The 19,364-nt window shown below is 55.2% G+C and overlaps 1 protein-coding gene across 1 annotated transcript in view; it reads right to left on the reverse strand.

The window, feature by feature from the left end:
- The window catches only part of LOC118006598 (calcium/calmodulin-dependent protein kinase type II subunit alpha), a 59,071-nt gene extending 42,767 nt beyond the window's left edge, over positions 1–16,304 (reverse strand). The window contains exons 1-2 of the mRNA XM_034999310.1: positions 16,208–16,304; positions 823–917 (exon numbers count right to left, since the gene is read on the reverse strand). Of these exons, the coding sequence (XP_034855201.1) occupies positions 823–917; positions 16,208–16,269 (157 nt within the window). The 5' untranslated portion in view covers positions 16,270–16,304. The remainder of the gene's footprint in view (positions 1–822; positions 918–16,207) is intronic.
- Between the last annotated feature and the right edge of the window lie 3,060 nt (positions 16,305–19,364).

The following is a 19,364-nucleotide window of genomic DNA, read 5'->3' on the forward strand; positions in this document are numbered from 1 at the left end:
GATTTTTTTTTCCAAACCCAGGTCACACCCCCACATGGATGAAGTCACAACCTCTGGAGGCAGGGCCCAGGCATCAGGAGTTTTTGAGGCTCTGCAGGGGTTCCAGGGTGAGGACAGGTTTGGGAGCTACTGTTCCAGGGAATATTTAGGGTTGAGAGAGCAGACCAGTGTGGCTGAAGTGGAATGCACCTGGAGTTTACTGGACACTGGTGGAGCGCTGGGATGTGTTGGGTGCTGTCCCAGGTACTGGGTATAGCAGGGAATGAAAGCCATCCCTGTCCTCTTGGAGCTTATGGTCAAGATGCATGCTTAATAAGGGACCACGCCAGCAAATGGGATAAGTGCAGACTGGGGGAAAGCCACACAGAAGGTAAACAGTAATAACAGATATAAAATGGGGGAGACGCCCTCAGATGTAGGGGTTGGGGAAGTCTCCCAAAGGATGTGATATTGATCTGAGGCCTGAAGGTTGAAAAAGGGCCAGCCTTGTAAGGAGCCAGGTAAGGGAATGGTGGTTGCACAGGTCTGGAGATGAGAAAGGAAGCAAGTAACAGAAGGGCAGGGAAAGGAAGTCCCACCTGGTACCTTAGCCTTCACCTGGGTGGGAGGCAGAGAGCCTGGCCTGTCTGAGGGGCTGTGGCCTCCAGTCTAGATCCCCTAAGGAAGGAAAATGGAGGGATCTGTTCTCATAATAGCCACAGGAAGAGGAATCTCCCCCCTGCAGCATCACCCAGGGGGACAGACCCAGGTCCGGCTTCTAACCCAAGGCGTTGAGGGAAGAAGAGCCCCAGAGGGCGGGTAAGGCATGGATCTGCCACCTACCTCTGGCCGAGAGCTTCTTGGTGTTGATGATCTTCGCAGCATACTCCTGGCCAGCCAGCACCTTCACACACCTGCGCACCACTGAGAAGGCTCCCCTGGGAGGACAGAGAAGGTGAAGGAGGGAAGCAGGGGCCCAAGGGATGCATCGCTAGGACATGCCAAAGTTCATGCATCTGTACTGTGTTGGCTAGGGAGCCCTCCTGCAGGGCTGCTCAAGCTCACAGGGGCTACATGGCCTGACTCAGGGACAGGGCAGGGATGGCGACCCAGGAGAACCCCTGCCAGCAGATTATGAGGGCCTTGGCCTCGTAAGGCCTTCCAGAGTTGTAATAAGTTGGGCTCACCAAGTTATAAAACGTTAGAATCATATAGTGTCAGAATCACAGAATCTAGGTCTCTGCAAGATTGTAGTTTTCATTCTTTGAGTAGGTAACACATCAACACGGCTCAAAGTTCAACTGATATGGAAGTGTAGATAGTAAGAAGACTCCCTCCCACCCTTGTACCCCAGTCTCCAAGGTCCTGTCCCCAGGGACAGTCAATGTTACCAGGTCCTTGAGCATCTTTTCACAAATACTCTCTGCCATACAAGGGTTTTGGACCTCGCATGCTGTTCTGCACCCTTCCTTTTTCAGTAAATATTTTGGAAATACTCCTTCCATATCATAACATAAAGAGATCCTCATTATTTAATCATATGGCTGTCCTATAATTTACCTAGCCAGTCCCCTATCAATAGGCAATTAGGTTAGTTCAATCCATAGTTCCATGCATTTTACAAACAGCACTGCAATGACTAATCTTCTATGTGTGCATTAGAATTAACATTTCCCATGTGTGCAAGTGTCTGTGGATCAACTTCAAGAACTGGTATTATTTGGTCAAAGGGTAGGTGTTATTGGTAATTGTGAAGGATGATGGGAGATTATCCATCTTAGAGATCGTACCAATTTACTTTCCCTAGTATGTGAGGGGACCATTTTCCTCCACCCTTGTCTACAGTGTGTTATCAGACTTTCTTATCTTTGCTAGTGAGACAGGTGGGAAATGGCGACTCAATGTAGGTTTGATTTGTAATTCTCATATTGAGTGAGGCTGAGCATCTTTTCATGTTTTATTTTATTTTTTTTAAAGATTCTATTTATTTATTTGAGAGAGAGAAAGCGAGAGAGGTCACAGAGAAAGAGGGAGAAGCAGACTTGCCGCTGGCTGAGCGGAGAGCCCCATGCGGGACTCGATCCCAGGACCCTGAGATCATGACCTGAGCAGAAGGCAGTTGCTTAACCGACTGAGCCACCCAGGCGCCCCTCTTTTCATGTTCTAAGAGGCGCCTGGGACTTGATCCTCAAAGTATCAGTGGTTGGGAAACGTTTGGAGGGAGGGTTGTACCAGTACTTTGCACGGGGACACTGATGAGTGGCAGGTGGAATGTGGCCTGCTTCCCAAATTGTTCAATTTTTCAATTAAAGCCTGAAGTCTGGATATTTATGTGAAGTTTCCCAATTTTTAAATACTGGCACCTTATTCTAAAAAAAAAAAAAAAAATGTAAACATAGTATCTGGCCCAACAAACCTAGTGTGAGGGCTCAATCTCGCATCTGGGAATGCTGTCATACCCCCTACCACAGAAGTCACCTGGTGCAACGCCTTCATATCCCAGAGGAGGCCCCTAAGCCTCCGGACACGGGCCGGAGTCACCACCATTAGCCCTCTAACCGCAGACTAATGTTAGGGGGCAGGTTTCCCCAATTTTAATGTACGTATGAGTCACCAGCGTGTCTTATTAAAATGCAGATTCTGACTCCTTACGTCAGCAGTGGAACTGAAGACTCTGAGCTCCAGTGTAGATGGTGTAGACGGCTCACGCAGTTAGCTGTAGGCAGGGCCAGGCCTAGAACTCAGATATTCGTACCCCCCCACCACCACCAAGGGAGCCTGCCACACCCAGGTTCCTTGACAAGACCACACCTCATCACATCCTCCAAACTTCCATGCCCTAGCCTCAGCATGAGGGCGGGTCCAAGCCCAGGAAGGCTGCAGGCTGGGACCTCTCCGTATGCCCTCTCTGTACACACCCTGGGCATGGTGTCTCTGGTTTCTGAGCCGCATGAATGGAGCAAGTGGAAAACTGGAGAGGGATGAGGAAGAAAGAGCCAGGAGGGGGCATGAGCCGAGGAAATGTGACCTTGTAGGAAAGCACTAGAAAGCGCTAGACTATCCACTTGCACTGGAATTCCTGGGCAAGTGGATCGTCTCATGCAGCAATAGACCTTCCCTGGGGTGTGCACCTTTGCTGTCCTTCCCCCACCCCTCCCACCCCAGGAAAGCAGCACGACCAGAGTCTCCTTCCCAGAGAAGCCTCCCTGTTAAGGACTCCCTCACCTGTGCTCCCAGAGTACTCCGCCCCTCCCCGTATAGCCCAAGCTCACGGTGGCTCTTGTTCAGTTGCTCGTCCTATTTGTGCCTCCCACCTGACGGTAAGTTCCTGAGGGCCAGGACTTTAACTTTCCTTTCCACATCCCTGTGCCCCAGTATCCAATGTCTGCTACCAGTAGGGTCTCCATAAATGTTACTTGCAGAAACAAGAAGTGGATTGAATTCACAGTGAGGGAGATTGAATGAGATGGGGGAGTGGATTTTCCGTCAGGGTGTTAGGAATAGGAACAGGCATCCGAAGAAGGTAGGGCACGACTGGTGTCTCAAAGGTGCCCACCCTACCCAGACAGGGGGATGGACCCAAAGACCTTCAGGTCCCTGCCCAGCTGGAGGCCACGATTCCCAAAGGCCCCGGGGGAGAGTGTTTAAAGTGGCCCCTTCTGGGAAAGTTGGAGAGCTCCATCGAGAGCAAGGGCATGGAAGGAGAGGGGCTATAAGGTCCTGAGGGCAGGAGCTGGGTCCTGCCTCACTCACCAGCATTTAGCCTGTGTTTGGTCCAGAGCTAGAGTTCAGTTAACGTGGGATGGAGGGATGGAGGCATGGAGGGGGAGGGGGAGGGAGGCAGGGAAGAAGGGATGGATATAATTTCTCCGCTAAAGGAACAAATTCTAAGTAAAAAACTAAGTAAAAAATTCCATTCCAAGAAAGATCTTAGACCGATGGTTATCAAACGGGCTGCTTTGGAATCCCCTGGGGATATTTTAAAAATACATATACCAAAACCAGACTTTTTATTTTAATTTTAATTTTTTTTTTTTTAAGATTTTATTTATTTATTTGAGACAGAGAGAATGAGAGACAGAGAGCATGAGAGGGAGGAGGGTCAGAGGGAGAAGCAGACTCCCTGCCGAGCAGGGAGCCCGATGCGGGACTCGATCCCGGGACTCCAGGATCATGACCTGAGCCGAAGGCAGTCGCTTAACCAACTGAGCCACCCAGGCGCCCCTAAAACCAGACTTTTTAAAAGTCTGGTTATCCAGATTTAACCAAACCAGAACCTCTGGGCGGGGGCACAAGGGATCTGTATTTTCATTTAACAGCGGTCCAGGGGATTGTGTCCTGCCCGCCCTCTGGGGGAGTCCTGCTAGATGCCCTGACGTCAGCCCTGACGGGGCAGTCACATGCAACTCTCTGCAGGGCAGCTTGGCAGCCCCGTGAACCTGGGCTCTGCCCTAGGAGCTGAGGACCTAAGAGCCACATCTATAAAACAAGAGAAGGTACATTTGCTAAATTTCCTTCTCGGAACACAGTGCCAAGCTTTTGTGTAAATCCCAGCTTCTAACTAGGGGTCCTTTTTTTTTTTTTTTTTTTTTCAAAAAAGATTTTATTTATTTACTTGAGAGAGAGTGCGAGAGAGAGCACAGAAGGAAAGGGAGAAGCAGACTCCCCGCTGAGTGGGGAGCCCGATTTGGGTTCGATCCCAGGACCCCGAGATCATGACCCAAGCAGAAGGCAGCCGCTTAACCGACTGAGCCACCCAGGTGCCCCTAACTGGGGGTCCTAACTAGGTTCTAACATGGGGAGGGCAGCCGCAGGGGCCATGTACCCACTGAAGGACATCCTGTGCCTCTGAAAGTAGGTATGTGCATTTTTTTCTGGGGCAAGGATGCATAGCTTTTAGCAGCTGCTCAGAGGGAGGAGTTTATCAAAACCAGTTCAGAGCTACTGATCCAGAGGGTACCAGCCTCTCACGCACCCGGAAGGTATCCTCCTTTTAAATGCATGTGCACTGCTAAGCTCCTTCTTGACCACAGCAGCACTGTGGGGTTGGAATTATGATCTCCATTTAACAGGTGGAGAAACTGAGGCCTCGAGTGAATAAGCATATTCCTAGTGGGTCTGTGAAGAGGATCCAGGTCACCTGCACTTGCTCTTCTGACTCCACCAAAGGCAGGAAAGTGTGACCCTCCAGAGCGGGGGCTCTGGGCTCACAAAGCTCTGTGGTCTGATCATGACTTATCCTCAACTGTGGTATTGAATTTGGCACTTCACCCCTACCTATGCAGCCTCGGGTTCCCATCCACCCTGCTCGCCACAGGGCTGGGGGTCAGGGGGACGAGGGGCAGAGGAGAATCTGCAGCAGAAATGAGACTCCTCTTTTTTGTATCTTTTGCTTTAAAAAGGCCTATTTCTGCATTCCCGTCCTGCATGAGCCAGTGGCTGCAACCCAGCAGCCTTGGCAAACAACAAAAGAGCCAGCCCAGTCCTCCCATGGCCCTGAGCCGAGAAGGTGGGCAGCAGGTGGAGGGGCAGGAGCTTGGAAACAGCGCGGGGCAGAGAGGGGAGGAGGCCAACGCGGGCAGCTCAGGGTGGAAGGAAGTGACTGGGTGTCCTGAGAGGAAGGGGTGAGGCCTGCGTGTGAGAACCCAGTGTGAGTGTCCATGCACGGGTCCTGAGAGGGTCTGCGAAGGTGTTCCTGGATGTTAAGGGGTCAAGGGGGCATGTGTGCCCACAGCTGTGGGCAGGCAGCCCAGTCAGTGCCCTGTGCATGAGCTTCCATGAGGCTCGGGGTGTGACAAGGCCCACATACATCACCCTGGGTATGAAATATGTCTCCACGTCAGCAAGCACGGAATGTGGGCAGGGAAGCATGTGTGTGAGACAGACAGACACTGGAGGGACAGAATCTCAGCTCTCAGCCCTGCTGGGAGGTCTTGGGCAGGGGTCTGCCCCAACACGGGCTTCACTGTCTTTCATCTGCAACATGGGGGTTTGGATGGGAATGAGGCTGAATAGTACAGAGCCCTTTCCAGCTGTAATATTTTATACCAGAATATCCTGTGATGGTGGAAATATTCTGTGTTGTCCAATGTGGCAGCCACTAGCCTCACATGGTTATGGAGCACTTGAAATGCGGCTAGTAGGACTGAAGAACTCAACTTTTAATTTTATTTCATTTGAGCAGCCGTATGTGCCTAGTGACCACCACACTGGAGAGTGAAGTCTATGGGGATAAGCACTCCTGAGCCAAGCCAACCAGAGTTCAAATCGTGGTGCAGCCACTTACTAGCAAGCTACTTAACCTCTGCAAGCCTGTTTCCTCTCCTGTAAAATGTAGATCAGAATAGGACCCGCCCTGTGCAGTTGTTTCGAGGATTCAATGAGATATAATAAGGTATGCAATGGGTTTAGCACAGTCCCTGGTGTCTAGTAAATGCTCAGGAAACAACGCCTTTTATAGGCATCATTATCTACAAAGTGATGATGAGAACAGCCAGCATCATCGGAAACAAAATGGACCTTGTTTGCCAAGCTCGGGGAAGAGGAAAGCCAAGAGAGGAGGTTGTGGGGGCCTTGGTGAGGAGGGGAAGGGGCTGCTCCCCAGGGCAGAGCACCCTGCCCCTATGTGTGTGGGCACAAGCAGGCAGGGAGGCCCCGCCCTGCTCTCCAACACACAGATGGAGAGGGCGCAGGAAGAGTGGGTCCAGCATGGCTGAGAATGTAGGGAACGTGCTAATGGGCCGTGAAAAGCAAGATTCACACTGGGAAATTGCTTTCTGGCTGCCTGGCAGGCTCTCTGTCCTGGGAGTTGTTGGCTGTCAGCCCGCAGGGGGCTCAGCACTCTCTCTGGTCTGAAACAGCCCAAAATGCTGACATGGAAGCCAGGTGAGCCTGGGAGCATTCGATGGGGAGTTGAAAGAGCTGGGTCCTCACCCAGCTTGGCTACCAGCTTGCTTATCCTCTTGCAGGGGTGGTGGGGTCACATTTGAAAGATGGGGATGAGGACCCCCAGCCACACTTCTTCCTGGGCCATTTGTGAGAAGTCTCTCCTACACGGGGATGGGAAGAGGTTCCTACCAGCCAAGACGGCTTCCTGCCCATTTCTTCTAAAGTAAACCTCCCCATCTTTACTCTGAGCTGCCCAGAGCCCAAGGCAGGCCCCTGGGTCTCAGCAGGCAGAAGACTGTTTATGGGGACCTTCTGGAGACAGCACAGTAACCAAAACCCCCCAACTCTGGACTCCTTAAGGGTCTGATTGTCAGGTGTCCTGACCATTATTAGGGTCTTCTCTTCACTGGTTGCTTCCTCAAACACATATAAGTCTCCCTTATTCTGGAAAAATAAATAACCATCCTGCTCCCCCGAATTTTTAAAATTAAAAACCAAGAACCTTTCTCTCGACCCAACAGCTTGGGCCACTTCCTTCCTCCCTCTTTGCTGCCAAACTTCCAGAACAAATGTCCGACATCCGCTGCCTCCTCTTTCCACCTCCCACACTCCATGAACCCACCACAATCTGGTGCCCACCCCCGGGCTCCCTGGAAGGAAGCCGTGCCAGGCCCTCCCACCCAATGCCCCCCAGCCCCTGCAGCCCCAACGGGCCTGATCCACTCTGCCTGCCCCACACCAGGCGGCTTCTGGCCCCACTGACACCAGGCTTTGAGGCCCATCCTCCCTTTTGTTTCTAGGTGGCTGCACTCTCCCTGGCACCCGGCCTCCTGTCCCCCTAAATCACTACCCCTTGTTCTCTCTCCACTGCCCTCTTACCACTTCCCTCCATCCCCGCCACCTGGGCCTTAGCTTGGAGGCCCTGGGGAGGCCCTGGGTGGTCATGAATGCACCTAAAATTTCAATAAAATGTTTTTGTGTCTTTGCATTATTCTGGGCAGAGGATGCATAGTTTCCATCAGCTTCACAAAGCATTCTGTGACCCCACCACCCCTGCAAATGGTAAAAGCCACTGACCATCATGCAGGATTGAAACCTGCGTCTCTACAGCCCCTTCTCTCTCCAGAAGTCCAGTCCCAAATTGCTAGCCACTCACCATCTTGCCTGGATGCTACGTGACACGGGGCTCATAATCAAAATCTGGTCTCCCTGGGAAAGTCTCCCCACTCTCAATTGAGATACCTAAGCATTCTGCCTCGCTGAGATGAGCTGGGGTGATTCCAGAAAGTTCCTGGTCCAATGCAGTCAAACCTGTTATCCGTGAGAGGATTAGCACCTCTTGGTGGTCAGTAACTCACAGCCCAGATTAGCTGATCTGATCACTCAGCAGAGAGCAAGGCCTAGGGGTGGAAGCCAGAACAGATGGAGTCAGAATGTCCGGGGGAAGGGACAGAGCTGGGGCTGGCCACCAGAGCAGCTCCCCCGAGGGGCCAGGGTGTGGGCCACGTGTGGCTACCTGAGGAGCTGCCATGCCCAGTAATAACTTCCCATTGAGGTCCAACCTTTCCCCATTTCACAGATGGGGAAACTGAGGCTAAGACCTTGAACCCAGGACTCCTGACTCATCGTCCATTGCTCTCTCCAATACCCCATCCTCTCAGGTCAGAGGAGGCCCTCACCCGGGGTCTGTGGGCTTTAGGGCAAAGGGATCTGTGGGAAATAATACACACATTCTGTAGGTTGTCATGAGTATGCGTTTTCCTAGGAAAAGTGCCTGTGGGTCATATGAGATTCTCTGAGGGCTCCTGGATTTCCAGAAGAGTTAAAAAGCTGGGGTCAGGTTTGCTGAGAAATGAAAGGGAGACCCTGTTTCCACAACACCAACTTGCGAGTGCTTTAGGCAAATCCCTTCACCTTTTTGGGCCTCAGTTTTCCTGTCTGTGATATCAACTATGGGTCATTTTTAAACCTGCTCTCTCTTTCTTATTTATTTCTTTTCAAGCAGCGATGCCCTTTTAAAGATTTTTTTTATTTATTCATTTGAGAGAGAGAGCACGAGCAGGGGGAGAGGCAGAGGGAAAGGGAGAGGGAAAAGCAGGCTCCCTGCCGAGCCAGGAGCCCGATGCGGGGCTCCATCCCAGGACCTCAGGACCATGACCTGAGCCGAAGGCAGATGCTCAACCATCTGAGCCACCCAGGCGCCCCGCAGCGATGCCCTTTTAAAATAACAAACAAAACACAACTATGCAGGTCCTCAAATGGCAAATGGATCAGAGGAGATAGGGACCGTGGGGGCTGGAGACCCCATTTGTTTGGTTTTCTCTCTCTTCTCCCCAGTTCACCGTGGCAGCTCTGCCCAGAGCTCCACAAACTACAGCATTTTACAGCCAGAAAATTCTAGGACCTTATTACTGAAACCATACATCTCCCTCCTCCCATCCCAGGCTGAAGCCACCCACGGCCAGGCTCCAGAAGATGCGGCAGGGACTCAGTGTCTTCGAGCTGTTCCCCACCGCACAGGCCTGCCCCGAGGCCAACCCAGCAGAAGTCTCGTCGGGGACACAGAAGGCCTGGGAACCAGAAGATTCTGTTTGCTGCAGCGAACACTGAATCAACAGAAGTCCCAACATATTTCTTGTTTTGGCTGTGCATGGGTTTTCTTGAATGGGTTACAAAAAGGGAAATCAAAAAATATTCACAGACCTTGGAGACAGGACCAGAGCAGACAGAGCAGGGGGGATGCGGAGGGTCTGCTTTCTCCCCAGGCTCCATCCACGTGCACACGTTGAAGGCTTTCAGAGGTTCAGAGAGAGAAGCTCCAAGGGGTAAGAGGGTCAAGCGCCAGACTGGAAAGAGGCTGGAATGCCCAACTCTTATGTGTCATTGGCTTGTGTGACTTTGGCCAAGGCCCTGGCCCTCTCTGGGCCTGAGTTCTCCATCCGTAAACAAAGGAGCACTCCTCGCTCCAGTAGTCTGAGTGAGCCTGAGGATCTTCTGGCCCCTAAACCATCTCCCACTTCGTGCCTGTGGCATCTCACCAGCAAGGGCAGGAGGAAGATGGAGGCAAGAAGTGAGGGAGGGCTGTGAGTGTGCGCATGCCTGGGGCCAGAGTGCTCCTTACCTCCTAAGGCTGTGTCCATCTGGCGGCGGGGGCGGGGGGGGGGGGGTGCGTGGTGGGAGAGGAGCGGTTCTGATAATTCAGAAGTCCTGCCTATGCTGAGCTGAATCCACCTCCGTGTTCCTCTACACTTTGGCTCTGCTCAGGATACCCCTGCTGAGCGGAGAGGACACCACCCCACCCCCACTCCGAGGGGTCCCTTCTTCCTGCTCAAGTCCTCCAGCTCCTCAGCTTTCTCTCACTTGACTTGGCTTTCAGAACAGCACCACCCTGCCTGGCTCCCTCTTCTAGATAATCTAGAAAAGGCTTTTACAAGTCCTTCTAGGTCCTAAGCATCCAAAAGCTGGGGGCAGGTTGGGCAGGACTAAGAAGAGTAGGACCCCCAACTTCCCTGGGGCTGACATGCTCCATCAAAATACACACCTCAGAGCCTTGGCCTTCGCTATTCCCACTCTGAGGCACACTCTCCCATCCTCTTCCTTCTGATTAACTCTGATTCAACCTCCAGCTCCTCAGCGTCACCCCTACTTGGGGGAGCCTTCCCTGATACCTTCCTCATCCCAACCAGTCGTGGTCTCTACATCTCATAGCTCCGTGCTTGTGCTCATAGTCCTTATCCAGTTGCATTTAAATAATAACTTCTGGAGGTGCCTGGGTGGCTCAGTCGGTTAAGCGTCCGACCCTTCCTCTCAGCTCACGTCCACTTCCCACTAGGCTGTGAGGCCTAAGGGGCAGAGACTACGTAAGTCTTGCCTGTGGTACGTCCTGGGTCCAGCCCAGGGCTGGGAACAGACCGTGTGCTCAGGATATACTTGTTGCATGGATGCAAGAGGCACAGACATGTTCCTCCTCTTATGTGACCCCAAGGCCCTCCACCTTCTCCAGCACAGGCGTCTCGGGGGAAGTCAAACCCTGCAAGGACCTGGAGGGCCTGGGCTGGCCTCAGCCAGTGGGGACCCGCTCTGGGGGCTGCGCCGGCCTGGCCTGGGGTGCAGGCTTCCCACTGTGCCCCAGAGAAGCTCCGTAGAGAAGGCAACACGGGCAGCATGCGTGCACGAGAGGGTGGGCTGTGGCACGGGACGACTGTGCAGAAAGGGGGAAGGGCAGGGTTGGGGAGCAGGTCCCATGCTGTTCCCACCCTGAGGGACACTCAGAAGCCCAGCCAGCATCATCTCGCTCTGCCTGCACTGGGAGGTAGGTACCTTTGTGCTGGATGCTCTGTTGGAGCCTGCGTGTGCGCAGGAGTGCGCACGCGTGTGCAACAGGATGCAGGCTTTGCGTTCCAAGGCTGTGCCCTCACGGCCCGGAGAGGGCCGGGCGCCCAGACTGCAGGGCGGCTGGAAGCGGTGCCACTGCGTGCTTGTGCGGGGAGGCGGGCGGGCAGGAGGGAGGCTCGGCAGAGTGTCAGTGTGTCTCAGCCTGTGTGGGGGCGGCTGTGTGGGGGCGGAGGGCTGCGGCATGCACCAGAACATGTGCGTGCCTGCCGCTCGGTGCCTTGGAGGGGGAGGAAGGAAAGTCTGTCCCCTTCCCTGTTCCTGCCACCCTCCGCCCAGCCTTGAGGACCTCCCTCCACCCCAGCATCCCATCCTTGGCCTTTGGCCCCTGCCCAGGATCTGGTCCCCTGCCTTGGCTTTAACACAGCCTTTCCCTATGGCCTGAGGCTATTTCTCTCTGGGTGTTGGTTTCACCATCTAGGTTATAAATAGACAGTGTATTGGTCCTTCCAGTTCTGATGTTCTGGGAGTCTGAAATTTCCCAAGTGTGCCTTTCATAGAGGGGAGCTAAAGAGGGTAGCCCCTCTAATGGGGCATTTCAGCATCTGCAGAGTTATTCTGATCCCCTTTTCACAGATGGTAAAGTTGGGGTTCACAAAGGCCCAGGGATCCACACAGGGCGGCCCAGTAAATCAGAAGCAGAGTCATGATTGGAAAATAAGCCTTAGCTCAGAATTCTCTTACCCAGAAGGCGGGGGCCCCTCTTCCCTAGTAGCGTTCCTCAGACACGGCAGCAAGCGGGGTCTCTCTCACAAACTGTCCCCCCCATATGCAGGGTGCTGGACGCCTGCACGCTGGCCCTTCCACCTTCTCAAGCCTCAGCCTGCTCCTCTGTCAGGTGGATGCCTAAGCCCTCTGCCTCCCTCAGAGCTAATGGATGGAGGGGTGTCTCACTGGCCCCAAAGCTCTGTGAATGTGAGAGGCTATTAGGAGCAAAATGAAAGCACGCCCCCATCTTCGGGCGGTGTGTGGGTGCCCAGGTGTTCTCTCTCCCCAACATTGCCCCACCGAGCCTCCTGACCACTGAGCCAGGGAAGGCTGGGATTGCTGAACACACTTGGCGGATGTTAGAGCTTGTATCCCGTGAGGAAACCTCAGCACCCAGGACCCCGGTACCTCAGTGTGGGGAACAGCCTCTGGGCCCCGTGTCCCCTGGCCCAGGCCCAGTTCCTGATACACACCATGGGGGTAAGAGGGGGCAGTGGGCCAGCTCTCACCCGTCCCTCTGCCCACCTGGCTGGCCCCTAGAGCCCCTCCCCCCAGCCCAACACAGCCCTTGAGTTGATTTCAGATCCCAGTTTCTAGAGAAAGACGGGCTGCACTCTATCCGGGCTTCCTCCCTCCCTCCTCCTCTCTCAAGTAAAATCTCCTTCTGTACCACTCAGTGATTGCACAGGCTGCAGGGCAATTCTCTGCCTCCTTACCCTCTCCTGGAAGTGGGATCCAAAACCCAGAGAATGTCAAAGGCTGGAGGAGGCATCCTCCTTCCCTGCCTCCTGGAACCTGACCCCTTCCGCCTCTAATCTGGTCTTTGGAGAAGGTGGGTTCTGCCAGGAGCTCGGGCTCAGCTGCCCAGACCCACTCTGACCCCGAAGCTGACATTACTACAGCCCACCTCCTGACAAGCGCCTGTGCTCCTAAGGTCTGGGCTTTTATTTCTCGCATCTCCTGGGAAGAAGGAGGGTGGGGGTCAGGGAGGAGTGAGTGAGCCAGTCTCTGGGTTCTACCTCAACCTTCTAGGGGACCTGGAATCAAGATCCTGGCTTATCTGAACCCCATGCAGAGTGAGACCTTTGTCCAGTAGCATCGAGGGGCCCCAGAAGCCCCTGCCCAGGGCCCTGGGGACTCGGGCCCACACCCTGCCCAGCTGTTGCCCACCAGGTGGGAGAGGAGCAACTGCTCTTACATCCGTAGCCAGCCCTACCTTGGCCTCCTAGAAGGCCAGCAGTGACCAGGCAGGCTCACCGAGTAGGACGCCAGGAAGCCCTCGAGAGGCACACGCTCTCCTCTCCAGCCGGGCAGTCGAGGTCCTGCCGAAGGACATCCAAAGGCTCCGATGTCCCCTTGCAGGACCGCCTCAGCGGCCTTGGCAAGTCACCCTGCCAGGGATCTGGAGTGGGCTCCTGGAATGGGGGCTCAGCTGGTGGGTGGTGACTGCAGTGTCCCAGCCGGCCGGGAGACTGGGCCCTGTGGGCATCTTCCTGGCTTCTCCCCAAAGAAGAGGAGCCCGGTCAGGCCCCTCCCCCAAGCTGGACCAGCTCCAGACAAAAGGTAAACATGTGGCAGTCCCTAGCGGCGGCTTCAGCCTGCCTCACCTTGGAGAACAATGATCCCAGCAGCAGTCCCTGCTGAAGGCCCACTGTGTGCCAGGCTTGTCACTGTGTCTTCACGCGTGCCATCTTATTGCATCCCCACAGCAACTGCCTTGATTTCCAGACTACGGAAGGAAGCGTTGCGTGGCCAGCTCCAGAGCCCGGGCCGTGTGCAGGGCGCCGCCCTACCTGCCCCACTGGGCACCCAGCGCGCGGAGCAGGAGCCCCGGGTGCCCCGCGATGTACCCTGGCCTTTTTAACCCCTGCATCAGAGGCGTGGAGCCTCGTTCTCTTCCGGTACAAGCATCCTTCACCCTAGGCCCATCCACAGCCTTCCTAAGGTCCTGCAAGCTCCTGACATTGCCCGCAACATTTCGTAGATTTGTGCATTTCTCTGGAGAATGTAGACTTGGACTTTCATCAGATTCCTGGAGGAATACGCGACCTAAAAAAGGTTAGGAGTCCATATAGTTCTAGAAGGAAGAGGTCTGAAATCGATCCGACACGGACTGGCCATGCCTACCACCCTCGGTTTGCCTGTCATGGCCACACCAGGGCTCCCTGTCACCTGGCATTCTGCCCCTGCCCCGGTCCTGGCCGGCAGTGGGGTCGAGAAGGCTCGCAAAGGCTCTCTGCACCAAGTCACCACCACCCCACCCCAGCCCACCCCCAGCTCCCAGTCTTCATGATATCCATCTCCTCTTGGGGCAAAACATCACTTTTATTTTCACTTGAAGCGCCTGAGTCACATCTCAACTCCATTTCACTGCATCCTGTGACGCAGCCCTCCCAGCACCGAGCCTTGGTCATCCCCTGAAGGGCAGCTCCTAGCTAATGGGGGAATCCTGGCGTTCCAGGGGGGCACAGGACCCCCGCCGAGCAGGGGCCCATCACACTTTAGCAGACAGGGTCAGTCCTCTGGAGCGGCCTCCTGCCTGCTGCCCACCCCTGCCCCCAGCATAGAAACACACTCAGAAACGCAGGAAGTCTGCAGACAAGAGTGACCACACACCTGCACGTGGGTGTGTGTCTGTACAGGGGACCTGGTGTGTACCTGTGAGTGTCAGGATAGCCTGGTATGTGAGTGTGAGTGTGTGTGTGTGTGCAGGCAGCCTACTTGTCCACGGCCACAGGCCCACCTCCCACACATATGCAAACACCAGCATGAGCTCACACATGCCTTCAACACCCACACTCCCACCCGAGCCTTTGGCCCCGGCCTCACACGCACGCACATAAACCTTCCCGTGTGCATGGCCCCCCATCCTCGTGCAAATGTGCGTGTCTGGACCTCATAGGGATACCACCGTGCCCAAGTCCCACACGTGAACCCTTACACAGCCATATATTTGCACAGACCCAGACCTCACACACATGCTCTGGCTGATGTGCACACAGCTCTGACCTGCCACACGTGTGCATGCACAGTGACGCACATTCACACCTGCACTCCCGTGCAAACCGGCCAATAGGACCCCGTGGGCCCCTTGCACGCATCCACGCTTGCAGGCCTTTCACATGAGGCACACACCAGCACCTCCTCCTGGTGCACACATGTGAACACTTGCATACTCTCTCAGAGCACACAGGCGTACCCCGGAGTCAGTCCTTACACAGCACCCGTCAAAATGCCCCTTTGGATGTGTACATCCGGACCTCACACGGGCACGTACCTGCTGCCAGGGCCCTTCCCCCCTGCACTCCTGCTGCCCTAGCAAATGGCCACCCTGGGCAGGCGAGCCGCTTTGCCCGAGGGGCGAACTCTGTCTCCAAACTGTACCCCTCCCCTGAGTCCTCCCCGGAGCTTCCCCAGACCTAGCTGGGGGTGCCCAGTGCGCTTCCTGACACTCCACGACGCTAAGGGGCTATCTTCTCCCCCATCCTCCCACCCTTCTCCCCACACCAGTCATCAGGGGCATAAAATGAGCTCTGGGGCCGGACAACTTTGCCAAGGGACCAGAGCCGGTATAGCACTGGCCCCTGAAATGGTAGTGTTCCCCCCAACTTGCCTGAGCGCCCCTCCCTGTCTCTCCACACCCAGGGAGCCCCACCAGTCCCTCAGTTATTCAGCCCTGCCTTACTGACGCCCTCCCTCCAAGAGGAGCTGGGAGGAGGGAGGGGAGGAGGGAGGGGATGCGCTTTCACGGAGAAGTTGGCCACTCTGCACAGTCGCCGGTGGTGCCTAAAGTCAGGAGGGACTACCTGGGAGATGGTGAACTCTCTCCCATCAGAGGTGTCCAAGTTGAGGCCAGATGAACACCTCAAGAGAAAGTCAGCAGGGGGGTTCTGGCTTTGGACTCGGCTGCCTGGGAAGATCCCTTTTTAACCCTGAGTTTCTAAAAATCTGTGTGTGCCCAGTCATGTGCAATCGGGCGTGTGTGCATGCGTGCGTGCATGCACACTGGCATGCACCACCAACCCTTCACCCCTACACACACTCACCCGGCTGGCTGTGGCACATCTGGGCACACATAAACATGCCTACACCCAGCTCTGGGCACTCGGCACAGGCAAGTATCCCCCCAAACATGCAGACTCCCTCCCCGTGTGTGTGCACAGGAAGCACACAGGTGCACATCCCCTGCCCGTGACGCTGACCCCCTGCACCCTCCAGAACTCTCTGAGGTACAACTCACTTTCCCAGTTCCTCGAAGAGCTGGTACTCTTCCGTGAAGCGGGTGCAGGTGATGGTGGCCATCCTGGCTCTGGGCGGGCAGGCGAGGCGTGGGGCTGGAGGACCAGACCTGGGGCTCTGCTACTCTGCTCCCGGAACTAGGGGCCACTCGCGGCCCTGTGCTGCCGAGTGCGAACCGAGAACCAGCCTGACTGACGAGCCCGGGGCTTCTGAGCAGGGCACTGTGGCTGCTCACAGCCTCGCGAGCCTTCGTCAGCATCCAGGTCCCCATGGCAACCACCTCCGAAACGCCCTGTTCCCGTTGCCCGGGTAACTGCCCCCCCAACACCTGCCTGCCTTCCACTGCGAAACCGGCTCCGGGACGCCCTGGACCTAACCACACACAATACTGCAGGCCTGTGTGGGCCCAGGGGCAGGTGGACACGGCACCCCCGAGGTGATGGACCGACAGAGGGGTCTGGGGAGGGGGAGAAGAACAAACTTAGTCCACAAGTGATCTTCTCTCTTCCCACCTCCCCCACCTCCAACTGTGGGTCCCTTGTAGCAGACAGGATGGGATTAAGTGGGGCAAAAAGGCAGTTGCCATGGTAACGGCCAGTGGGTGCCACATTCTGGGATGGTCCCCAGGAAAGACAGGATGCAGTTACCCTGGCAACTTCATCTCCTCTGGAGAGACAGGTATTGCCCCGTTGCCCTGGCAACAGCAGGGTTCTAAGGTTTACAGGAAGCGATGGCTAATTCATTGGGATCTCTCTCCCAGTGGATCACTGTAGTCTGTCACTGTCTCTCTGCTCCCCTCTGTATTTCGTTTCTGCCTCTGCCTCTGTCTTCCTCATTCTCTGCCACCTCGTCCGTCCCACTGGCGCTCTAGCTTGAGGGACAAGTGCATTGGAGACATCGGGATTCTGGAGAGAATGGCCCTGCCCGCCTGTTCACCCCCACCCCTCTCCTCCATCCCGTGCCCCCAGAGGGACCATGGAGATCTGGTCTCCTGGGGCTCACGTCCCAGTTTCGGCTTATGCTTCAAGTCAAGGTGAAAGAGGCGGAGGCGGCAGTGGGGAGGGAAGCATGGCCTGGCATGGCGGGGAGTGGCCATGGGCCTGCCCTGGAATCCTCATTCCCTCTTCCTCATTCCCGTTTTCCCTGCCAAGTTCAACTCTTCAGGGCAGCAGCCAGATCCGGGGCCCCAAGATCTCACCCAAGCCCTGGGCGGGGCCGGGGGGCGGTTCGGAAGGAAAAGGCCTGGAGTTTAAGGATCTGAGTTCAACTCCAGCTCTGATGTTCATGAGCTGTGTGACTCTGGAAAAGTCACTGCCCCTCTCTGAGCCTCCAGCGCCCTTTCTGCAAAACAGAACAAAGCTGCCACTGCAGAGGAAGGCTGTGAAGAAGGAGTGGGCTAAGGGCTGTGGAAGCCTTTGGGAAGTATGTAAACATGAGGTCTCTTTTTAGTTTCTGGAAGAGGAAAAGGAAGGTCTAAAGCGGGACCATGGCCACCCCCATCACTCTAGCTTGGACTCAGAATTTCACACCCACCTCCTCCACTCAAGCTCATTTCACAGTCCACCAGGCTGAGGTCTCATGCCAGTATTTGCCCACGAGGAGCCCAGGTGGGATAAAAGGATCCAGGATCCCAACCCTCTGAGTTGCTAACCCACCCCTCTGAACCTTTCAATTGCCTTACTGGTCACCTCACTTGCTGGACACGTTGTCTGCTTGTTGGTAATCCCCAACCCTAGCAGGTCCCTGACTCACTACCTTAGGTCCAGGGGCCCCTGGAGACATCTGGGTTCCCTCTCCCACAATTCTGCCCCTCTTCCTGGGCATCAGGGGTGCGACAGAATGATGGGGCTGGCTCTCCAATGCGGGATGCAGCCACTTCTTCCCAGGAGAGAAACGGGAGGGAGGCCAAGGGGAAGGAGGGGAGGCGAGCTAGGGAGGAGGGGTAATGGCTTGGCCACTAATTGCACCATTACCACCTTCAGAAAAAGGAAAAACCACTCAGTTTTGTTTCTGCGCACAATATGCTTCCCGCTCCTGCCGCCAACGTTGCAATTCAGAGGCAGAGAGGCCTTTGCTTGGGGGCTGCACAGCTGGTGGGAGCGGGCTGGGCACGGAAAGCGGAAAACCGCCAGAGGCGAGAGGCAGATGCGGGGAAAGTGGGGGAAGGACTGCACGGCCACCTCCCCGCCCAGACCCTCTAGCCCTTCCCAGGAGATGGCGCCCACTCGCGAAGGCACTGCAACAGCCCTTAGTGACTGCTGAGGCCACCTCATTCACTGTCCAGGGGAGAGGAGAAGGACTTCACCATCTATGGGCTGTGTGATTTTGGATGGGGAGCCTAACTTCTCTGTGCCTCGGTTTCTTCATCTGCAAAATAGAGTTACTAATATTCCCTACCTCCAGGGCTGTTTAAGGATGAAATGAGATGAGCAGGTGAGCACAGCAGCTGACACACTGCGAATGCTCAGAGATGGGAAATTATTACTAGTAAGAGACTCAGAAGCCTTCCCTCCTCACACTGCTCTGTCTGAATCCTGGAAGCACGCACCACCATCCTTGTTCCTAGCACTTTGGTGCCAGTGCTGTTCTCTGAGTCCCCACTGGAGTTGAGTTCCTGGTTTGAGCATCACCTGGCCCCATCCTGGGTGACAGCAATGCCTGTAGAACAAAGGACTGGGGGGGGGGGCGCCTGGGTGGCTCAGGTCATGATCCCAGGGTCCTGGGATCGAGCCCCACATCGGGCTCCCTGCTCCCTGGGAAGCCTGCTTCTCCCTCTCCCACTCCCCCTGCTTGTGTTCCCTCTCTTGCTGTGTCTCTCTGTCAAATAAATAAATACATAAAATCTTTAAAAAAAAAAAAAAAAAAGGACTGGGGCTAGGAGGAGAGGGCTCACAAGACCCCTAGCTCACTTAAAGGGGCTTTAGAAATTAACACATAAAACAAATGACAAGTGTGCCCCGAGGCTGTATGAATGGGTGTCTGAAGTTCTGAACAAAGGAGGTGAAAGTCCTGCTCCTCGGGGAGCTGACCTGACCACTCTTGCTCTGGCTTGGCTGGCCCCATCCCCAGCCCCCACTGGTGAAGAGAAGCACGTAGAAAGCAGAGCACCTCGCGGGAGGGCGGGAGGTCGGGAGGTCGTGCCCTCAGGTCACTGGAAG

Source organism: Mirounga leonina, unplaced genomic scaffold, assembly GCF_011800145.1.
Source record: "Mirounga leonina isolate KUSES-001 unplaced genomic scaffold, KU_Mleo_1.0 Mir_98, whole genome shotgun sequence".
Classification (NCBI taxonomy): Eukaryota; Metazoa; Chordata; class Mammalia; order Carnivora; family Phocidae; genus Mirounga; species Mirounga leonina.